The following is a 17155-nucleotide window of genomic DNA, read 5'->3' on the forward strand; positions in this document are numbered from 1 at the left end:
CAGTCTTCTCCAACAGAATAAATGGATAATTCATTCTTCTCAATTTCCATATCCCACAACAGTCTATCATCAAATCCTGTCCATTCTTTCTTTAAAAAATGTTTCCAGAATCCAACCACTTCTCACACAATGGCTCCATGGTCCACAATGGCCCCATGGCCCACGCTGTCATCTCTCACCTGAACCACAGCAATCACCTCCTTCAGGTCTCTCTGCCTCTACTCTGCAGCCCTGTGGTTTCTTTTCCACCTTAAGCCAGAGTGAGCCTTTAAGTCACGTTGTATTGATGCTTTTCTCAAACCCCTACAGTGATTTCTGATCTTTATTCAATAAAATTCCAAGTACTGACTTTAGTCTATAAAGCCTGACATGATCAGCCACAGGCAAGTTCTCTGACTCATACCTCTACCTCCTTCCTAGTTCACACCAGCCTCCTTGGCCTTCTTGCTCTTCTTTAAGCACATCAAGAAGTTCCCTCCTCTGGGCTCTGCACATACTGCTCTGTCTACTTAGAACATTCTTCCCATATCAGCCTCCTGGCTGACACCTCATTTCAACGAGTGGAGTCTTTCTTAAATGTCATTTATCAGAGAGGTCTTCCCTGGCTGCCTACCTGGAACAGTATTATGCCCCACCTCCTCCACCCCTTTGTCCCCTTGCTGCATTTTGGTTTTTGCTATGGTTTGGATCAGGAATGTCCCTGCAGAGCTCATGTGTTAGGTGATGCAGCAATGTTCAGAGACAAAAAGACTGGTTCATGAGGGCTCCGACCTCACCAGGGGATTCATTCATTTGATAGATTAATAATTTTTTAAAATATTCTTTTAGTTGTCAATGGACCTGTATTTTATTTATGTGTTTTTATGTGGCACTGAGGATGGAACCCAGTGCCTCACACATGCCAGGCAAGTGCTCTACCACTGAGCCACAACCCGAGCCTGGATTAATAATTTGAATGGACTACAGGGGGGTGGTGAAAAGTACAGGCAGGGAGGACAAAGCTAGAGGAAGTCGGTCACTGGGGGCTTGGCCTTGGGGACTATATCTATCCCTGGCCCTTCCTGTTGCACTCTATCTGCTTTCTGGCTACCATGAGCTGTGGAAATAAAGCTTTTCTCTGCCACACCCTTTTGCCATGAAGTTCTACCATGGAACCAGTCAACTGTAGACAGAGTCCTTCTATAAAACAAAATAAATCTTTCTTGTAAGTTGTTCTTTTCAGATATTTTGGTCACAACAACAAAAATCTTGCTAACATAGTTTTCTTCTTTGTACTTATTATCCACCAGTCCTGGAAATAGGCCTTATCTATTTCTCTATTTGTTACTGTCTGTTTCTCCACACCAGGTTTTAAACTCCATGAAAATAGGAACTCTATTTGGTGAAGTGTCCCTAGTGCCTGTTTATCTAACAAGCAACTGTTAGATAAAGGGAGAGAGCAGGGTGGATGCAGGGAAGACGTGGATTTTCCAACCTTGATAGTGATCTCAGGCAAGGGAGAAGGAGTTGGCAATGATTGTTGGTTTTGCCAGCCAACAGGGCCTGTTAGGGGTTCATTACCTCTTTATAAGGCAGAGTCTCCCATCTATCTATATTGCAATCAAAGTCATCCTCTGAAAATACTGGTTGGACATGACTGTCTCCCTGGGGAACTGTCAGTGGCTTCCATTGCCTGGTGAACAAGGGTCAGCCTCCTTAGCCCGGCAGTCAAGACCATACACAATTTGAATCCATCTTCTGGTTTTATCCTCTGCTACATTCCAACACCTGTGCCCTCTAAGCTCCAGGGACACTCACCATTCAGAGGTCATGCCTGTCCTTCCCTCCCAGCCCTCTCAGATGGAGGCCTTTATCTCCTCCCACATACGCAGACCCTTCCTGCCCTCAGGGCAGAGCCAAAACGACCTGCTCCACCAAGTCTCCCTGGGCAGCGTGAGGTCCTCCCTCCTGTGTATGTCGTAGCTCTTACTCAGACCCCACTGCGGGCACCCACACATCACACGCTCTTGGTCTCTGTCTCCTCCATCACGGATCCTTGGGGTCAGGAGTCAATCTTACACGTTTTAATTGGTCTCCTAATGCCTGTCAAAGTGCTCAAAGTCATAGTAAAAACTTAATAAATGGTTTTTACTGAAATCAGATAAGATACAACAATCCTGAATCAAAGGCACTGCTTTTTAAGTGATGTTAAAAACACAAGTGTGATATTAAAGCCAAATTTGTTAGAGCAAACAGAGGCGCTGAAACTCCATTGTTGTGGTTGAGCCACAATATAAAACCTGACAAAGGGGTCTGGCGTGGAGCTGGTATTGTGATGCCGTTATCTCCCTTAGTCTCCTTTTCAATATTCAAAATGAGCACGAAGGGGAATTTTTAAAGAGAACAGCAGATTTCACTTGAGGACAGTAGCTACTCTCTCCATCTATTATTTCTCTTGCTGACACCACGAGGCAGAACCTGGGCCCGTGCCTACCTTTTTCTGGTTTCAGTGGACTGGGCCGTCTTGATGGTGCTCCCATCCTGAGCAACGTCTCTTTCCTGAGGAGCATCTCGAACAGGCAGGGGGAGGACCACCGTTTCCTGAGTCACAGGGATGACCTCCTCATCCGCCCCTTGCTGGCCCAGGTGCTGCTTGGCATAGTCAAAGCCTTGCACAGGCTGCAAAGAGGACAAAGATGGGTGGTCATATTTCTAGAGAAAATTCTCTAGTGATGACTTTAAGACAGGCAGTCACATGCATGTGATAAGGCCCAACTTAGCTTTTTTTTCAGTGGGTACCAGGGCAGGGATTGAACTCAGGGGCATTCGACCACTGAGCCACATCCCCAGCCCTATTTTGTATTTTATTTAGAGACAGAGTCTCACTGAGTTGCTTAGTTCCTCTTCATCACTGAGGCTGGCTTTGAACTCTCGAACTTCCTGCCTCAGCCTCCTAAGCCACTGGGATTAAGGTGTGCACCACCGTGCCCAGCCCTAACTTATCTTTCTGATGAACAAGAGTTAACTCAAATTGCCATCATTATTACTTCTGTTTTGCAAAATCAGAATCTGTTTTAATTCTTCCCAGGTACAGAATCTCTACAGATAAGACTTGCTCAGAAAAAGGAAGAGTGTGAACAAGATGCAAACAGGTGTGTGAGAATAAGAATGAACTTCTTCCAGGACTTGAGATCACTTTTTTTTTTTTTTTAATTGGGATTGAACCTAAGAGCACTTTATCACTGAGTTACATCTCCACCCTTTTTATTTTTTATTTTGAGGTGGGGGGGGGGTCTAAGTTGCTTAGGGCTTTGCTAAGTTGCTGAGGCTGGCCTTGAACTTGTGATCCTCCTTCCTCAGCCTCCCAAGTTGCTGAGATCAGACCATTCAATTTAAGTCAACAGATACTGCTAATTAGAAACAGTTTTAATTGATACATTAAGACATTCCAGGTCCTACATCATCTCCTGCCTCAAAATATTTGGCTACCTTGAACTCTACTTCAATGCAACTTTATATGTGATAGCAAGTGTGTGACTTTGCCAAGTCATTTGAATTCTGAACCTCCATTTTCTCATGTGAGAAATGAAGACAATCTTGTCTGCTTTGCTTCCAACAGCCTTGCATATCAAAGTGGAACACATCTGAAAACAGGGAAATATGCTAGCACATATGAAATAGCGGTCATTAATAATGACATGGAACTGAGGGGATCACTCTTTAATCCAGACTCTTCCCTTAAGCAGACTGGCTGTCCTATAATTTATTCCTGGGAGATTAGCAGGGCCTTTATGGCACAGTATCTGAAATCCCAAGTAAATAAAACAATTGTGGGCAAAATCCAACAGGCAGCTATTAGTGGAGTGGAGAAAAATCAAGAGACACGTTTAAACAATTCCTGGAAGTATCTATTCCGCTTTTTACCCCAGTGGAGTACAGTACAGATTCGAGGTGGGACAGTCTGATGTTGAGCGGAGGGTCCGAAAGAGGCTGCCTGAGTTCAGATCCTGACTCAACCACTCATTAGTTGTGTGACCTCAGGTAAGTGACTGATGCCTTCTGATATCAGTTTCTTCACCTATAACATGGAGATGAGAATAGGAGATAATAATCCCCAAGCTGTGAGGATTGAGCAATTCAAGTTCAGCATTTAGCAAAGGGCCTGGCACATAGTAAGTGCTCAATCATCAGTGTTAGTTATGACTATCTACCTTCCTACTAAACCACAGCCCAGATGAAGTGGACTTTAGTCATTCTCCACCAGAAAATTTGGAGATGAAAGTCAACCCCTGCCATTTAGAGTCTATCAGAATTTGATCTGACCGGAAGCTCCTCCTTTGGCAGCTAACTTGGCTAAGAATCACACCAGATTGAACAATCCACAGTCTAGAACTGTGGCCCAACCTGTCAAACCACAGGATGGAGTTTTCTTGCTGCATCCAGCAAAGATTAAGAGAAGACAGGCAGCCACATGCATGTGATGGGGCCCCACTTAGCTTCCTTTTTATAATTTTATAGTTGTCAATGGACCTTTATTTTATTTACTTATATGCAGTGCTGAGAATCCAACCCAGAGCCTCACACGTGCTAGGCAAGTACTCTACCACTGAGACACAACCCCAGCCCCCAACTTAGCTTTTTGATGAACAAGAATTAATTTAAATCCCCATCACTACTTCTAACTTGCAAAATCAGAATCCATTTTAATTCTTCTCAGGTACAGAATCTCTAGAGATAAGACAGAAGGCTGCTATGGCTTTGCCACGGACAGTCCCCTCCCTCCCCCCCCAATTCCCTGGGGAACTTGCTCTGGGACATGTGGTCAGCTCCCCTCTCTGAGACACTCTCTGACCCCTGTGTGACCAGTGGCATCTGAATGCCAGGACCAGGGATTGAGTTTCTGAAACAGTATTTGCTAAGGGGAGACTGTGCCCTCCCACTCCCTCCCCCTCCCACCCCCTCCTCGGTGCTACAGGAAACAGAACGGGGCCTTCAGATGCCTCCATGAAGTCCCTAGAGTACCAGGCCACCTGCTCCTCCCACAACTGCTGGATTCAACTTCTGAATATTTCTGGAGGCTGTTTCACGTGTCTGGCCTCAATCTTTGGCTTCCATTTGACTCCTATTGAGGCTCACCCTCGGCAAGCCTCCAAGGCTACCTTAAAATCACATCTCACTCATACATTGCTGGTGGGGTTGCAAATTAGTACAGCCACTCTGGAAAGCAGTGTGGAGATTCCTTAGAAAACTTGGAATGGAACCACCATTTGACCCAGCTATCCCACTCCTTGGCCCATACCCAAAGGACTTAAAATCAGCATACTACAGAGATACAGTCACATCAATGTTCATAGCTGCTCAATTCACAATAGCCAGATTGTGGAACCAACCTAGATGCCCTTCAATTGATGAATGGATAAAGAAACTGTGGTATATATATATACAATGGAATATTACTCATCCATAAAGAATAATAAAATTATGGCATTTGCAGGCAAATGGATGAAACTGGAGAATATCATGCTAAGTGAGATAAGCCAATCTCAAAATCCAAAGGACGAATGATCTCACTGATAAGTGGATGATGACACATAATGGGAGGTGGGAGGAAGGCAAGAATGGAGGAAGGAGGGACTGTATAGAGGGAAAAGAGGGGTGGGAGGGGTGGGGGGAAGGAAAAAATAACAGAATGAATCAAACACTATTATCCTATGTAAAAGTATGACTACACAAATGGTATGCCTTTATTTCATATACAAACAGAGAAACAGTATGTATCCCATTTGTGTACAATAAATTTAAAAAAAACAAAACAAAAAAAACCACATCTGCTCACATCACTCATCCAGTAAAAATGTTTCATGGCCCCCAAGCTCTTTGGCAAGGCATTCAAGGCCCTTCACATTTTGGCCAAATGCACCTGCCCAGTCTCTCTTCTTTTGGTCTGGTTTCTGCCACCCCTCCCCCCATTATCCTATTTGCTTTTGTTTCAACAGCACTGGTTTGTACCACAGACTCTGCTTGGGTGGAGACATAAAGATGAATAATAACTCATTTCTCACCCTCAAGAAGCTCATGGTTTCAGCCTCATTTAATATTATTGGTGCAGGAGTGGACACATCACATAAATTATGTCATTGCATTCTCAATATAATTTAAAAAGGTAAGTATTATTGAGCCTCCATTTTATAGATGAGGAAACTGAGGTTTGGAGGGCTTAAGCAACTTACCTGGGCTCACACAGCTGGTCTGGATGGAGCCAGCATTTGGACCTATGTGACCCAGGGTCAGGACATCTAGCCACTGCTTGACGATTCATCCCAGAGCCCCCACTTCCCTTCTGCAGGTGTCATCTTGGTTGTGCTGCTTCTGCTGTACCTGACCTGGCCCTGTGCTGAGACTCCTGGCTGGTCTAGGGGGCACTGGGAGCCTCCAACAGCTAAGACCTTCCAAGAATCTAGTGATGGAGGGAGTTGGCTGTGGTCCTATTTCCCCACTCTCCCGACTCCCTCTGGATTTGGCCCCTTACCCTTCACACTGGGTTGAAGTTATTCACTGGATACTTCAGGTGACTAGGTCAATTATAGGTGTGTGGAAAGAGGGACAGTAGGGAACAACAGCTTAAAAGGCAGCCATTGTTATTAGGTTAATCATACCTACATTCAGTACTTAGAGCGCACGAAACACTGATACCTCTTTTTGTCCTCACAATAAACTGAGGCAAGCAGGACAAATATCCTGGTCTTAATTTTCCCAACAAGAATGCAAAAGGTCAGAGAGATTCAGTCATTTTCCCAAGATCACATAGGTAAGTGGTGAAAAAGTGAAGATGATTTCCTCACGTTTCTGACTCCCAGAGTAAATGATCTTCCAACTTTCAATTTGAACATTATTTAAGATTACTTAATTGCTCATTGTGCATACCCTAGCGACTCCCAACCTCATAATACAACATCATGAAGTATCTATGTAGTTAATGCAATGAGTTTTATAAAATTAACCAATAAAAATAATCTTCAATGATTTCAAAAGCAGACATATTACCCAGACCTTTTAAGAAAAAAGCATGTGCAACAATAAAAGCCAACTTGCATGAAATATTTATTATGTACCAGGTGCAGCTCAAAGTAATTTATGTATCTTAACTCACTTACTCCTTACAACAACCTATTCATGAATATTGTTACCACTCCCATTTTACAGGTTGGAAAATCAAGGCACAAAGAGGTTAAATAACTTTCTTGAGTTCATACAGGTAGTATGTAAAAAGAGGAAACAGTTGGCTTTTCTCAGGAAGTGAATGTTCTGTCCCAAGCAGAAATTCATGTCAACTACTGAAGGCCCTCCAAGCTCCATCCTGCATCTAGAGGTGGCCCTACCTACTTTCTCCTAAGGATGACTGTTCCAGGGAGTAATGTTCTCTTTAATTATATGTTGGCAGGGGTGGAGGGAGGTTGTAAATCCAATGACAAAGAATGCAGAGAACCAGGATGAAGGGAGGTAGCAAACATCCTGACACCTCGACTGCTCACGTTTACCATTTTCTCAAAGTTCTGCCTGCAGAAGCCCAGTTAGCACAATGATAGGGGATGTCTAAGTACCTTGTCTTTGAAGAGGGTGCAGGATCCATGCACTGGCCCCAGCTCCCAGGAAAGCCACACTCACCTCCTCTGCTTAGCATGCTAAGTTTATTACTGAGTCTCACGAAGGGTCCCCAGGACTTCTCTGGCACGGCATCCTGCATGCTAAAGTCGCAACGATGTCCCTGGGGCCATCCATCCAGTCTATGGATTGGTGGCAAAGGCTAACTTTTTCGTTCTGCCTTGTCCCTTGGCATCACTGAATTCTGCTCACACGCTCAAGTGCAGCGTGAGAAGCGATGCAGCCACTCTCTGCTCTCTCAAATACCGCAGTGTCCCTGGCTTGCAACAGCAGCACTGCAGTAAGACAGAAGCAGTTCCACTCTGCTGCTTTCTCTTGATAAAGGGGCTTTGGAAATCTTAAGTGCTTTGCCCAGTCTCATGGAGGGGAAAGACATTCAGCAGCACCAAACACAAGAGAAAGCAATCAGCTCCGGGGACGCAAATTGGCTCGGTTTTTGACATCAGTCAGGTATCTTAGGAAGCACCGTGCCTGGGACATGCACACCAAAGGAACCGTGGAAAGCCACAGTCATCTGTCCCAGCTCCAGAGAGCTTTCAAGCTAGAAGGTATGCTGCAGTCATGTGTTGCCCAACTCATCTTGGCAGGTGAATAAGATTTGGGTTTAATCTGCAACACAAAGATGCACGTCCAACCCCAACATGGCATGTCTTACATTCCTGGACCCAGCTGCGATTAGATTCTGGTAATTACTGTTATGTACGAAAGGCTCGCGTTGTAACCCGGCTAAGATGGAGTGAAATCCTTCTTCCTGGAACAGTTGGTAGCCTCCTTACCGACATCCTGCGGCATCTGGCAAGCAGGTGCCTTTGCATCAACAGAAGCAGAACAATATTCTTTGGGGTTCAGCTTTTCAGTGGAAAAGTGTCTAATCAAACTGCAGCTTCACAACAGGTGTGTGGGCTTAGGAGACAATAAAAAGCATTGATTTGCTAAAGTGAAGTGGGACCAGGAAGAAAAAGCAAAGGCACATGTGACCCCCAGGAAGGACAGTCACCATGGCCAACTTCCACTCCCAAAGAGTATGAAGCATGAGGGGTAATTTGCTATTTCCACACAGACCACACTCAGAGGTTCAGAGCAAGCAGCTGATCCTCCCTCCCAATACCAAGGTTCGGGTAGGTATGCAATGTAGAAAGAGCTCAGACTCAGATGAGGGCCATTGGCCCCTCTGCTGTTAGCTGTACGACTTTGGCCCAATCCCAACGTCCTTCTTTCCCTTGGGTTTCTTGGCAGTTAAACGAGAATAATAAAACCTGCCCTGACTGTGACCTACCTCACAGGGCTGCTATGATGAACAAATGGGGTGAGAGACCTAGAAGAGCCAGCAAATTGTAAGACATTATTTAAGCACCGGGTGTTACAGTTAGGCTACTTCCCTCAGAGAATATCATGGAGGCAGCTACGTGACTGGAAAATCAAGCCTTCAGAACTTCCTCAGTCCACTCCCCTCCCAGTCACAGATGGGGACCGGGCAAGTGACAGAGAGGGGATGGCGATCCAGGCCAGGCTTTAGGGAATCTTTGGAACTGGTGTTTGATGGGCACCCAGCACTGGCCATGTTGCTTGTCTATCATGGCAGCCACTGAAGAGAAGTCACTCCAGTCGACAGAACGAGGAGCAATTTGAGGGTTGACATGCCCCAAGGAGTGAGCTCACACATAACAGGCATTTCTTTCTCACAGTTCTAGGGACTAGAAGTCCAGGATAAGGGGATAGCATGGCTGGACTCTGGCAAGGGCCCTCTAGCAGACTCTAGAAGCCCACTTTTTGTGTTCTCACATGATGGAAGAGGCAGGAGAGAGCTTGAGGTCTTCTTTTAACAAGGGTGCTAATCTAATTCCTAGGGCTCCACCCTCATGACCTAATCACCTCCCAATGGTCCATCTACTGGCACCATGACATTGGAGGCTGGATTTCATCATATGAATATGGGAAACAGATATTCAGACCACAGCACACCTGATTCCACTATTGGTTCTACCACCTAAGAAACCACAGTAAAAGAAGGTAATCCGATTAAATTCCCTCTAAAGTTCTTTCAGGTCTCTCTAGTTCTGAGTTTTCTGTGCCTCACTTTCCTCATCTGCAAAATAATGGTCCTTCCTCCAAGGGCTGCTGTGAGGATTAGAGAATTGCTATATGTAAACCAATTGGATGCATCCGTGGCAGAGTGAGCGTCAGATAAACACTAGTTATCCTCTCCTGATTATGAAATAAAGGGCCTCCTTCAAAATAAGGACCATAGCCAGGCCCAGGGGTACACTTCTGTAAGTCCAGCAACTTGGGAGGCTGAGATGAAGATCACAAGTTCAAAGTCAGCCCTAGTAACTTAGCAAGACCCTAAGCAACTTAGTGAGACTCTATCTCAACATAAAAAGTAAGAAAGGGCTGGGGATGTAGCTCAGTGGTAAAGTGCCCCTGGGTTCAATCCCCAGTACCAAAAAAAACTTAATTTTTTTTTTTAAAATAAGGACTATAACAATGGTTCTTAAGACACTTGCAGTGGCCACAAAAGCCAAGAGGGAAAGGCAGGCGAGCCTCTGTGGCCCGGGCTCCTGCCCTTTCCCCGCTGCCTCCACATACCTTTGCTCTCTGAGGCAGGTTTATCATAGTGTCCGGCTTGAAGTCGTTCTTGTTCTTCCTGCAGAGCACAGCCGTGATGATGAAGATGATGACCGTGACCACCGCGATGGGCGCCAGCACGGCCGCAATGATCCACAGGTTGTTAGGTGGGTTCTTCACCACAGCTGTGGGAGAGAGCCAGCGGGAAGCAGGTGACCAGGAGCACTGGGAGGAGGGAGCCCAGACATAAATCCTCCCAGCTCCAAGTCATGAGATGGGAGGAGGCAGGCGTTAAGAGGGTCCAAGGTCAGGAAGCCTCTGCTTCTGCAGCTGCAGCTGTGTGACCTTCTGAGTCTCAGTTTCCTCATCTGTAAAATGGGTTAGTTTGATGCTTTCTTGTGCTCCCTAGTAGGTGCTCAATAAAGTCTTGCTTCTACTATTATTAAAAAAGAGGAGAAAAAAAGCACATGGATCAGTATCAGTTTTCCTCAGTGGTCATGTCCAAGGGTCAAAAAGGAAGAAGAAAAAAGAAACCTGAGGATTAGATGTGTGGGTTGGAGTCAGAAGGCAAAAGCCACCAAGAGATGGCTCTAAATATTGAAGTGAAATCACCCCGTGAATGAGCAATGAATAAAATATAACACGAGCAGATGAATTTCCCGTGAATGGCTGCCTGGGAAACTTAGTCGGATGGAGAGGATCAGGCTTGTCCTCGGAACTAGAGCGAGGAATACAGTAAGCCAAGAGCTTGTCAGCAGCACTAACGTGCCGAAGCAGCAGGTGTCCTTGTGGGGGTGAGCTGGAATGAATCAACCTGGAAAGGGCCACAGGGTGATGGTTTTCTGAAACATGAGAGCAATTTGGGTCACACAGCTGTACATGTTTGTCCAAACTCATCACTTTAAGATTGATGTATGATTTATCAAAATGCATAAATGCCTTCTACTGTCATGTATAACTAATTAGAACAAATTTAAAAATTTAAAAAAAGAGATGCATACATCTCACTGTGTGTAAATTTTTCCTTAAAACAAGGCATAAATGAACAGTGATCTCTAATCAACGATATGCATACTGAAGTGGATTAAGTCCACTCGTGTTTGGAACTCACTTTGAAATGCATCCCCCAAATATGTAGATGGATGGATGGAGGAATAGAAAAACCAGTCCGTGATAAAAATACAGTAAAATGCTAATTGGGGACTCCAAGTGGTAAGTACATGGGTATGCACTGATAATTCTTCCAATTTTTTGGTAAGTTGGGTTAGGAAAATGAAAGAAAAAGGAGATGAATGAGTCTCCCCCAGGATCACGGATGGGGATTCTTGGAAAACACGTCAGTCCAATCTAAAGGACTAATACATTTTCAGAACTGCAGTAAAGAAAGCAGTAACTTTAGCAGCTACTTTAACAGAAAGTAACAGTCTGCAGGGAGAGTTAATGGAAGGGAGTGGGGTCTGCAGGAATTCAGAGAAAGAACTGAAGGGCAGGCTAGGACTTGTCCACCGTGGGGATGTGTCCCAGGGCAGATCTGGGTGAGCCGGCCAATGGCAGGTCTATCCTGGTGGCAAGATGGCTGCCATGGCAGCCAAGGTTTTCTAATTGGACAGTGTATCAGCAAGTTAGAAGGAGAAGTCTCGTCTCCGCGTAGTTCTAATCCGCATTTAAACTCTAGTTTGTGTTTTTATTTCTTGTACATTCTGGTTAGCATACGTTGGTCCTCCTTATCCTCCTGATAAAACTCAGGGCCTAAACCCTGGAATATAAAGCCCCCCTGCCCCATAAGTACCACATAGAGAAGGCCTGTCTGAGGAGCCTGCCGGCCTTCCTCTCTCAACTCAACCACCTCCAGATTTCAGAGGGTTCCTTGTTAACCAAGTTCTGCCTGTTATCTGGCTGCCCTTGGGCTTCAAATACTATTAGTACCAATGAAATTCTTCTTCTTCTACAGTTTTTATCAATCAGTGATTAATCACATTATTAACTTCTGAAAACAGCTCATTAGATAATGTGCTTCTGTTGACATTACACACTTAATTGCTACTGCTTTTAGCAATTCAGTATTTATATGTGAGTTTTGTGCCATTAACATTTTTTTAAAGCTTAGAGCTTCTGTAAAAAATATCAATATGCTTCTTTTGGCTAGGCTATTCTATCCTGATGGAGAAAAATGTATAGCATAAACCCTAAATAAACAAGCACATATATGTATATGGAATGGAATATATATACATATATGTTTTTTCCATTTGCAAGAAAGAAATATTTGCATGCTCTGATCTTACTCAGTTTTATTGTCTTGGTGGAGGCTTTTTTCTTGGTACAATATGTAAAATCCCTTCACCTTTATTTCAGTGGGGGAGAGAACAGATTTATCTTGTGTACATTAATAAATTCATTTAGCGGTCAAAATGGTATTAAAGTTAGGTCAACTGAAGTCATCCAAACCCAATATATTCATTGGCACATGATCTAAAAGTACAAAGACATGCACCGAGGTGAAAAGGAACAGTGGTTATTTAAACTGCAAGAATTTCAGGGGAGGACAGAAAGGAAAAGGAGACACTGTGTTCTGAGCACCTACTCTGTGCCAGGCACAGGGACAGTCCTTTGCCTGTGTGTTCTTCTTATTCCAGTTTGCAGGTGAGGAAACTGAGCCCAGGGAGGCTGGACACTTTGATGCGAAGTCATTTCTCTAAAACAAATGGTTTAAGTTGGTTCTGAGTTAACACACACGAACAGAAGCGTGAACATGTGCATGCAGTGCACACACACGTGCGCACACACACGGTATTTGTCAGAAGGAATGAATTCAAAGGGTCTAAATAATCTGAGCACTAGTCTCACATGGACAACTGTTGGAAGGAGGAGGAATCCACTCAAAACTCGTTTCTGTGGCCATTAGAGTCCACAGCTGGGTGGGTGGATGCCGGTGAGACTCTGCCCCAGGACCAGTGCTCAGCCCACGTGGTTCTCCTGCCCAGGGCCTCCCGTGGCATCTCATCCTGTTCTGGGTCCCACCTTGAACCTCCTCTTCTGCTTGGAACTTGGTCCCCAGGTATCCTCAGCACTGTTCCCTTCCTCCCTCTATCCCTTCAGGTGGTCTCTCAAAGGTTACTTCCTCCCTGATCTTGTACTTGACCCCCCAACAATTTAAAATTGCAACCAGTATCCACCCCCCACATTCCCTATCCCTTCCCTGCCTGCTTTTTTTCTGTGTCACTAGCATCTAACATTTCCCTGGTTTTGTGCATTTAATCTGCCACTCAGGAATGTCAGAGCCACCAGTGCAGAAATTTTCTTTCTTTTTTTTTTTTTTTGTCTGTTTCCTTCACTGCTGTCTGTCCAGTGCCTAGGGTCGTGCCTGCCACATAGTAGGTGCTTAAATATTCATTGAAGGAATGAATGAAAGTGAGTCCTCGAAGCACCACTCTTGTGTCCTTTAAGTGGCATTTTTGAGAAGAATGTCTCAAACCTAAGTTAAACCACTTCTGCATCTCGTGGGGAGAATGGTCCCCAGAGCCTCAGCTGCATAACCACTTTGAAGAAACCCTCACTCCAGATCCTGCAAATGGAGCTGATGTCAGCCTGTCCTGGGAAATCAGCTGCTTCCTTAGCGGTCAAATGCCTCCCAGCCCCAGAGGTGGGAGGCTCAAGCAGGCATCACAGGCTCCAGTCTTGACCCGAGGACTAGCAATGCAGAACACCCTGGAACACAGGATGCTCACCCTCTCCCTCCGTGGGATAAAGCATCCAACACTCTATTCAAAGTCCTGACCTCAGGTTAACATTGGAGGCCAATTTCAAAACCATGAGAAGGCAGGATTTTTAAAAATGTCTGTTCCTCTTCTTTATTGGACTTATTTGCTGCCTCATCTGCTCCTAGCAATGGAGGCATTTCCCAGAATCTGTCCTCTTCCATACTTTAGCTGTATTCCTTCCCTAAGCACCTACATTCTGGGGGATTCTAATCCTAATTCCTATCTCTATACACAGCACAGCCTGACCTCAGAGGCTCTGTGCTCCACCTCTGTTAGTCTTGTAACCACGGGTCTGTCTCAGGACCCTGCAGAGGGTTCAGTGACAGTCGGTGTCTTTACCTTCCCAAGAACAAAGCCAGGCAGTAACCCAACTGGACAGGCCAAGGTGGATATGTTATGGAACTGCTTTTAAAGAGCTCAAGAGGGATCAGGTAGAAAACAACTTCCTTGAGTGATAAGGGCAGTGGCAGCCCCTGGGACTGAGGGAGAGGGTCGGGGAGGCTTCATGGGGCAGGGAATGTGACGAGAGATATTCCCACATGGCTGAAGCATTAGATATGGAGAAGGGAGACATACAGCTGGACGAGGAGCCTGAGAGTGGGTTGGAAAGAGACTTGAGCTATTGAGTACCTGCTGTGGAGACCCTTCCGAAAGAGTTTGGGTTCCATTCTGTGAAGGATGGAAAGCCACTGTTTTGTGAATGGAGTAATATGAGATCAGAATCCATGTCTTACCATGACTATAATGGTGGAGTGGAAGGTATGGGAGAGTAACAGGTTGTCGTTCAGGAAGCTGCTGCCACAGGCTGGGCAAGAAAGAATGAGGAAATGGGGAAAAGGAGGTGGACTCACGAGTTATTGGAGAAGGTTGCTGAGAGGACTGAAGGGGACAGAGGAGCAGCAGTAAAAGGGACGCAGACTGGAGCTGGGCAGGCCTAGGTCTGAATCCTGACTCTCTGAGCCCTGTCAAGTCGCTGTGTCATCCTTTGCCACCCAGAGTCACTTCCAAAAGGCTCCATGCATGTAAACCGGTATGTCCTCCCTCTCTGACCCCTGCCCTTAGCTCCTTCCACTGTCCCCATCGACTGTCATCAGCAGAGCCCCTAAGCCTCAGCCTCTTCCTGGACACATATTCACCTCCATCTTGCCCTCCATCTCTTCCATGACCAGAGGCCCAGAACAGGCTGAGGAGGTCTCAGAACCCACAGACTAAAGAAGCAGATGAACTGGGACAGAAGTGATGGAAGGAAGAGACAATGGGCAGGTGGGAAACGTCCAGTGAATGATGGGCCCCTGGGTGGGGGTCTAGGGATGACCATAGTGAGGAAGGGGAGCTTCGAAAGGTCTGGGATTTTGAAAGAAGAGAAAAGTGATCTGGACATGGCAGGGAGGACAGGAGGGGTGCCCTGGAAACCTAGAGCATTGTGTGGTCAGCTTGCTCTGCCACCCTGCTCGAGTGCCCCACACAGCCTCCACCTCGGCCTCCACCTCGGCCACCACCTCCATTCAGTATGCCCCAAGAGCAGAAAGGATCAGAGAATGTGTCCCGGGCGTCCACCACCAAATATACCCTTGTACTCTGCTTTCCCTCTTGTTACAAAAGGACAAGCTGCCCCTGTGGAACCCTCTGCCTGTGTGCTAGATCCCAGCCCCTCGTCCACTCAAGGACTTGCTGGTTCAATCCTCTTCTCTCTCTTCTGCTTTGTTAAACCTCCCTATGACAGCACCCCCACAAATATCCAAACTCATGCCAGCATTTCCCAGGTGCCCCTCCAACAACTGCCCCATTCATTCCCCTTTGTGGTCACTACTTTCCCATTACAGTCCTCCTGGGTCAGCCTCATCCTGGACACCACTTCTGCCAAAATCACCAAAGCTCTTCATTGTGCCTTGCCCCTCAAGGATAAAAATGGACTCCCATTTCTGTGAGATTCATTTTCCTGACTTGCATTCTGAACCCCTCTTTCCTGGGTGTCCTCCCAGTCTCCTGGCCACTCTGCTGGCTCTTGTTCCACATGTAGACTCCCCAGGATAGAGTTCCATCCTTTTCTCTCTAGCTAGACTCTTTTGGTTATCCTCACCTACTCCCTTAGCTCCAAATGTCACCTGTATGTTGATGACTCCCATGTTTACCTCTCCTGAGCTCCATGTGGATGTCTAGCAGACATTTCAAACCTAACATGTCTAAAATTAAATTCTCAGTCCATCTCTCCCATTCACGCTCTGGTCCTGCTAAGCCTCTTTGTCCCACACCTTCTGTATCTTGCCAGTCTCACAACACCTAGGAGTCACCCTGAAGTCTTCGGATCCCCACCTCCTCCTGCTGCCACACAGAGAATCCACTACCCTGCCCCACCAGCTCTGCCCCCACCACCTCCTAAATTCATCCACTTCTAGCACCTTCACCTCTCTCCTGGCACCTGAGATGTTTTTGCACCTGTTCTCTATGGATTATTCTCCACCTAGAGAGAGAAAGAGCTGTGAGCAGAGCCTGGGAAGCCACCTAGGGTATGCAGCTAAATAGAGGAAGCAAGTAGTTGACCAGAGATGAAGATGGAGCCCCCAAGGATGAAGGTGGACAAATGCAAAGGAAGAGAATCTTGGTTTAAAATGTCATTTCAAAGATCAGACTGCAATGCAGCCATCCTTATTCCTAGGAAAAGGTGTGCCCTGAGGATATTCTGGCCAGGCATGACAACCCTGGGCAGCACCATCTCCCTGGAAGCTAAAGTCATTCCTGATGAAGGATGAAGATGAGGAGGATAGGAAAATGATAAGCCAGATGCCTGGTTCTTGAGGAGCATGGATATCAACTAGGAAACCATGGGAGATGACCTTCCATGTCCTTCCATGCTCGGTGTTGCCAAGCACTAAGGTTTCTGCCACATGCAATCTCTCACCTTCCTACCGCCCCGTTTCTTTACAGCACTGGTTTGAGTCCCCAGTGCCTGAGACACCAGAGAACCTCCTCACTGGTCCTGCCACCTGCTGCCGCCTTCTGTTCTCCCGTCCTGGACACTGCTGACCAATTAACCTTCCTAAGTAAAGGTTCGTTCCAAGGATATTACTCCCCTGCCTAGAAATCTTCAATAACTCCACACAGCCCAAGATATCATGTACCATCTCCTTCCTCTGCCATTCAAGGCCTGAGTTTTCCAATCAATACATCAATTCTTCCACCAGTTTCTT

At 46.0% G+C, this 17155-nt stretch overlaps 1 protein-coding gene across 7 annotated transcripts in view; it reads right to left on the reverse strand.

Moving 5' to 3' along the window:
* The window catches only part of Kiaa1549l (KIAA1549 like), a 251554-nt gene that overhangs the window by 59104 nt on the left and 175295 nt on the right, over window positions 1–17155 (reverse strand). For all 7 annotated transcript variants that reach the window (XM_047517021.1, XM_047517020.1, XM_047517018.1 and 4 more), the window contains 2 exons: window positions 10228–10391; window positions 2474–2658 (listed from right to left, as the gene is read on the reverse strand). In XM_047517021.1, the coding sequence (XP_047372977.1) occupies window positions 2474–2658; window positions 10228–10391 (349 nt within the window). The remainder of the gene's footprint in view (window positions 1–2473; window positions 2659–10227; window positions 10392–17155) is intronic.

The sequence above is a fragment of the Sciurus carolinensis genome, chromosome 11 (genome assembly GCF_902686445.1).
Source record: "Sciurus carolinensis chromosome 11, mSciCar1.2, whole genome shotgun sequence".
In the NCBI taxonomy this organism is placed as follows: Eukaryota; Metazoa; Chordata; class Mammalia; order Rodentia; family Sciuridae; genus Sciurus; species Sciurus carolinensis.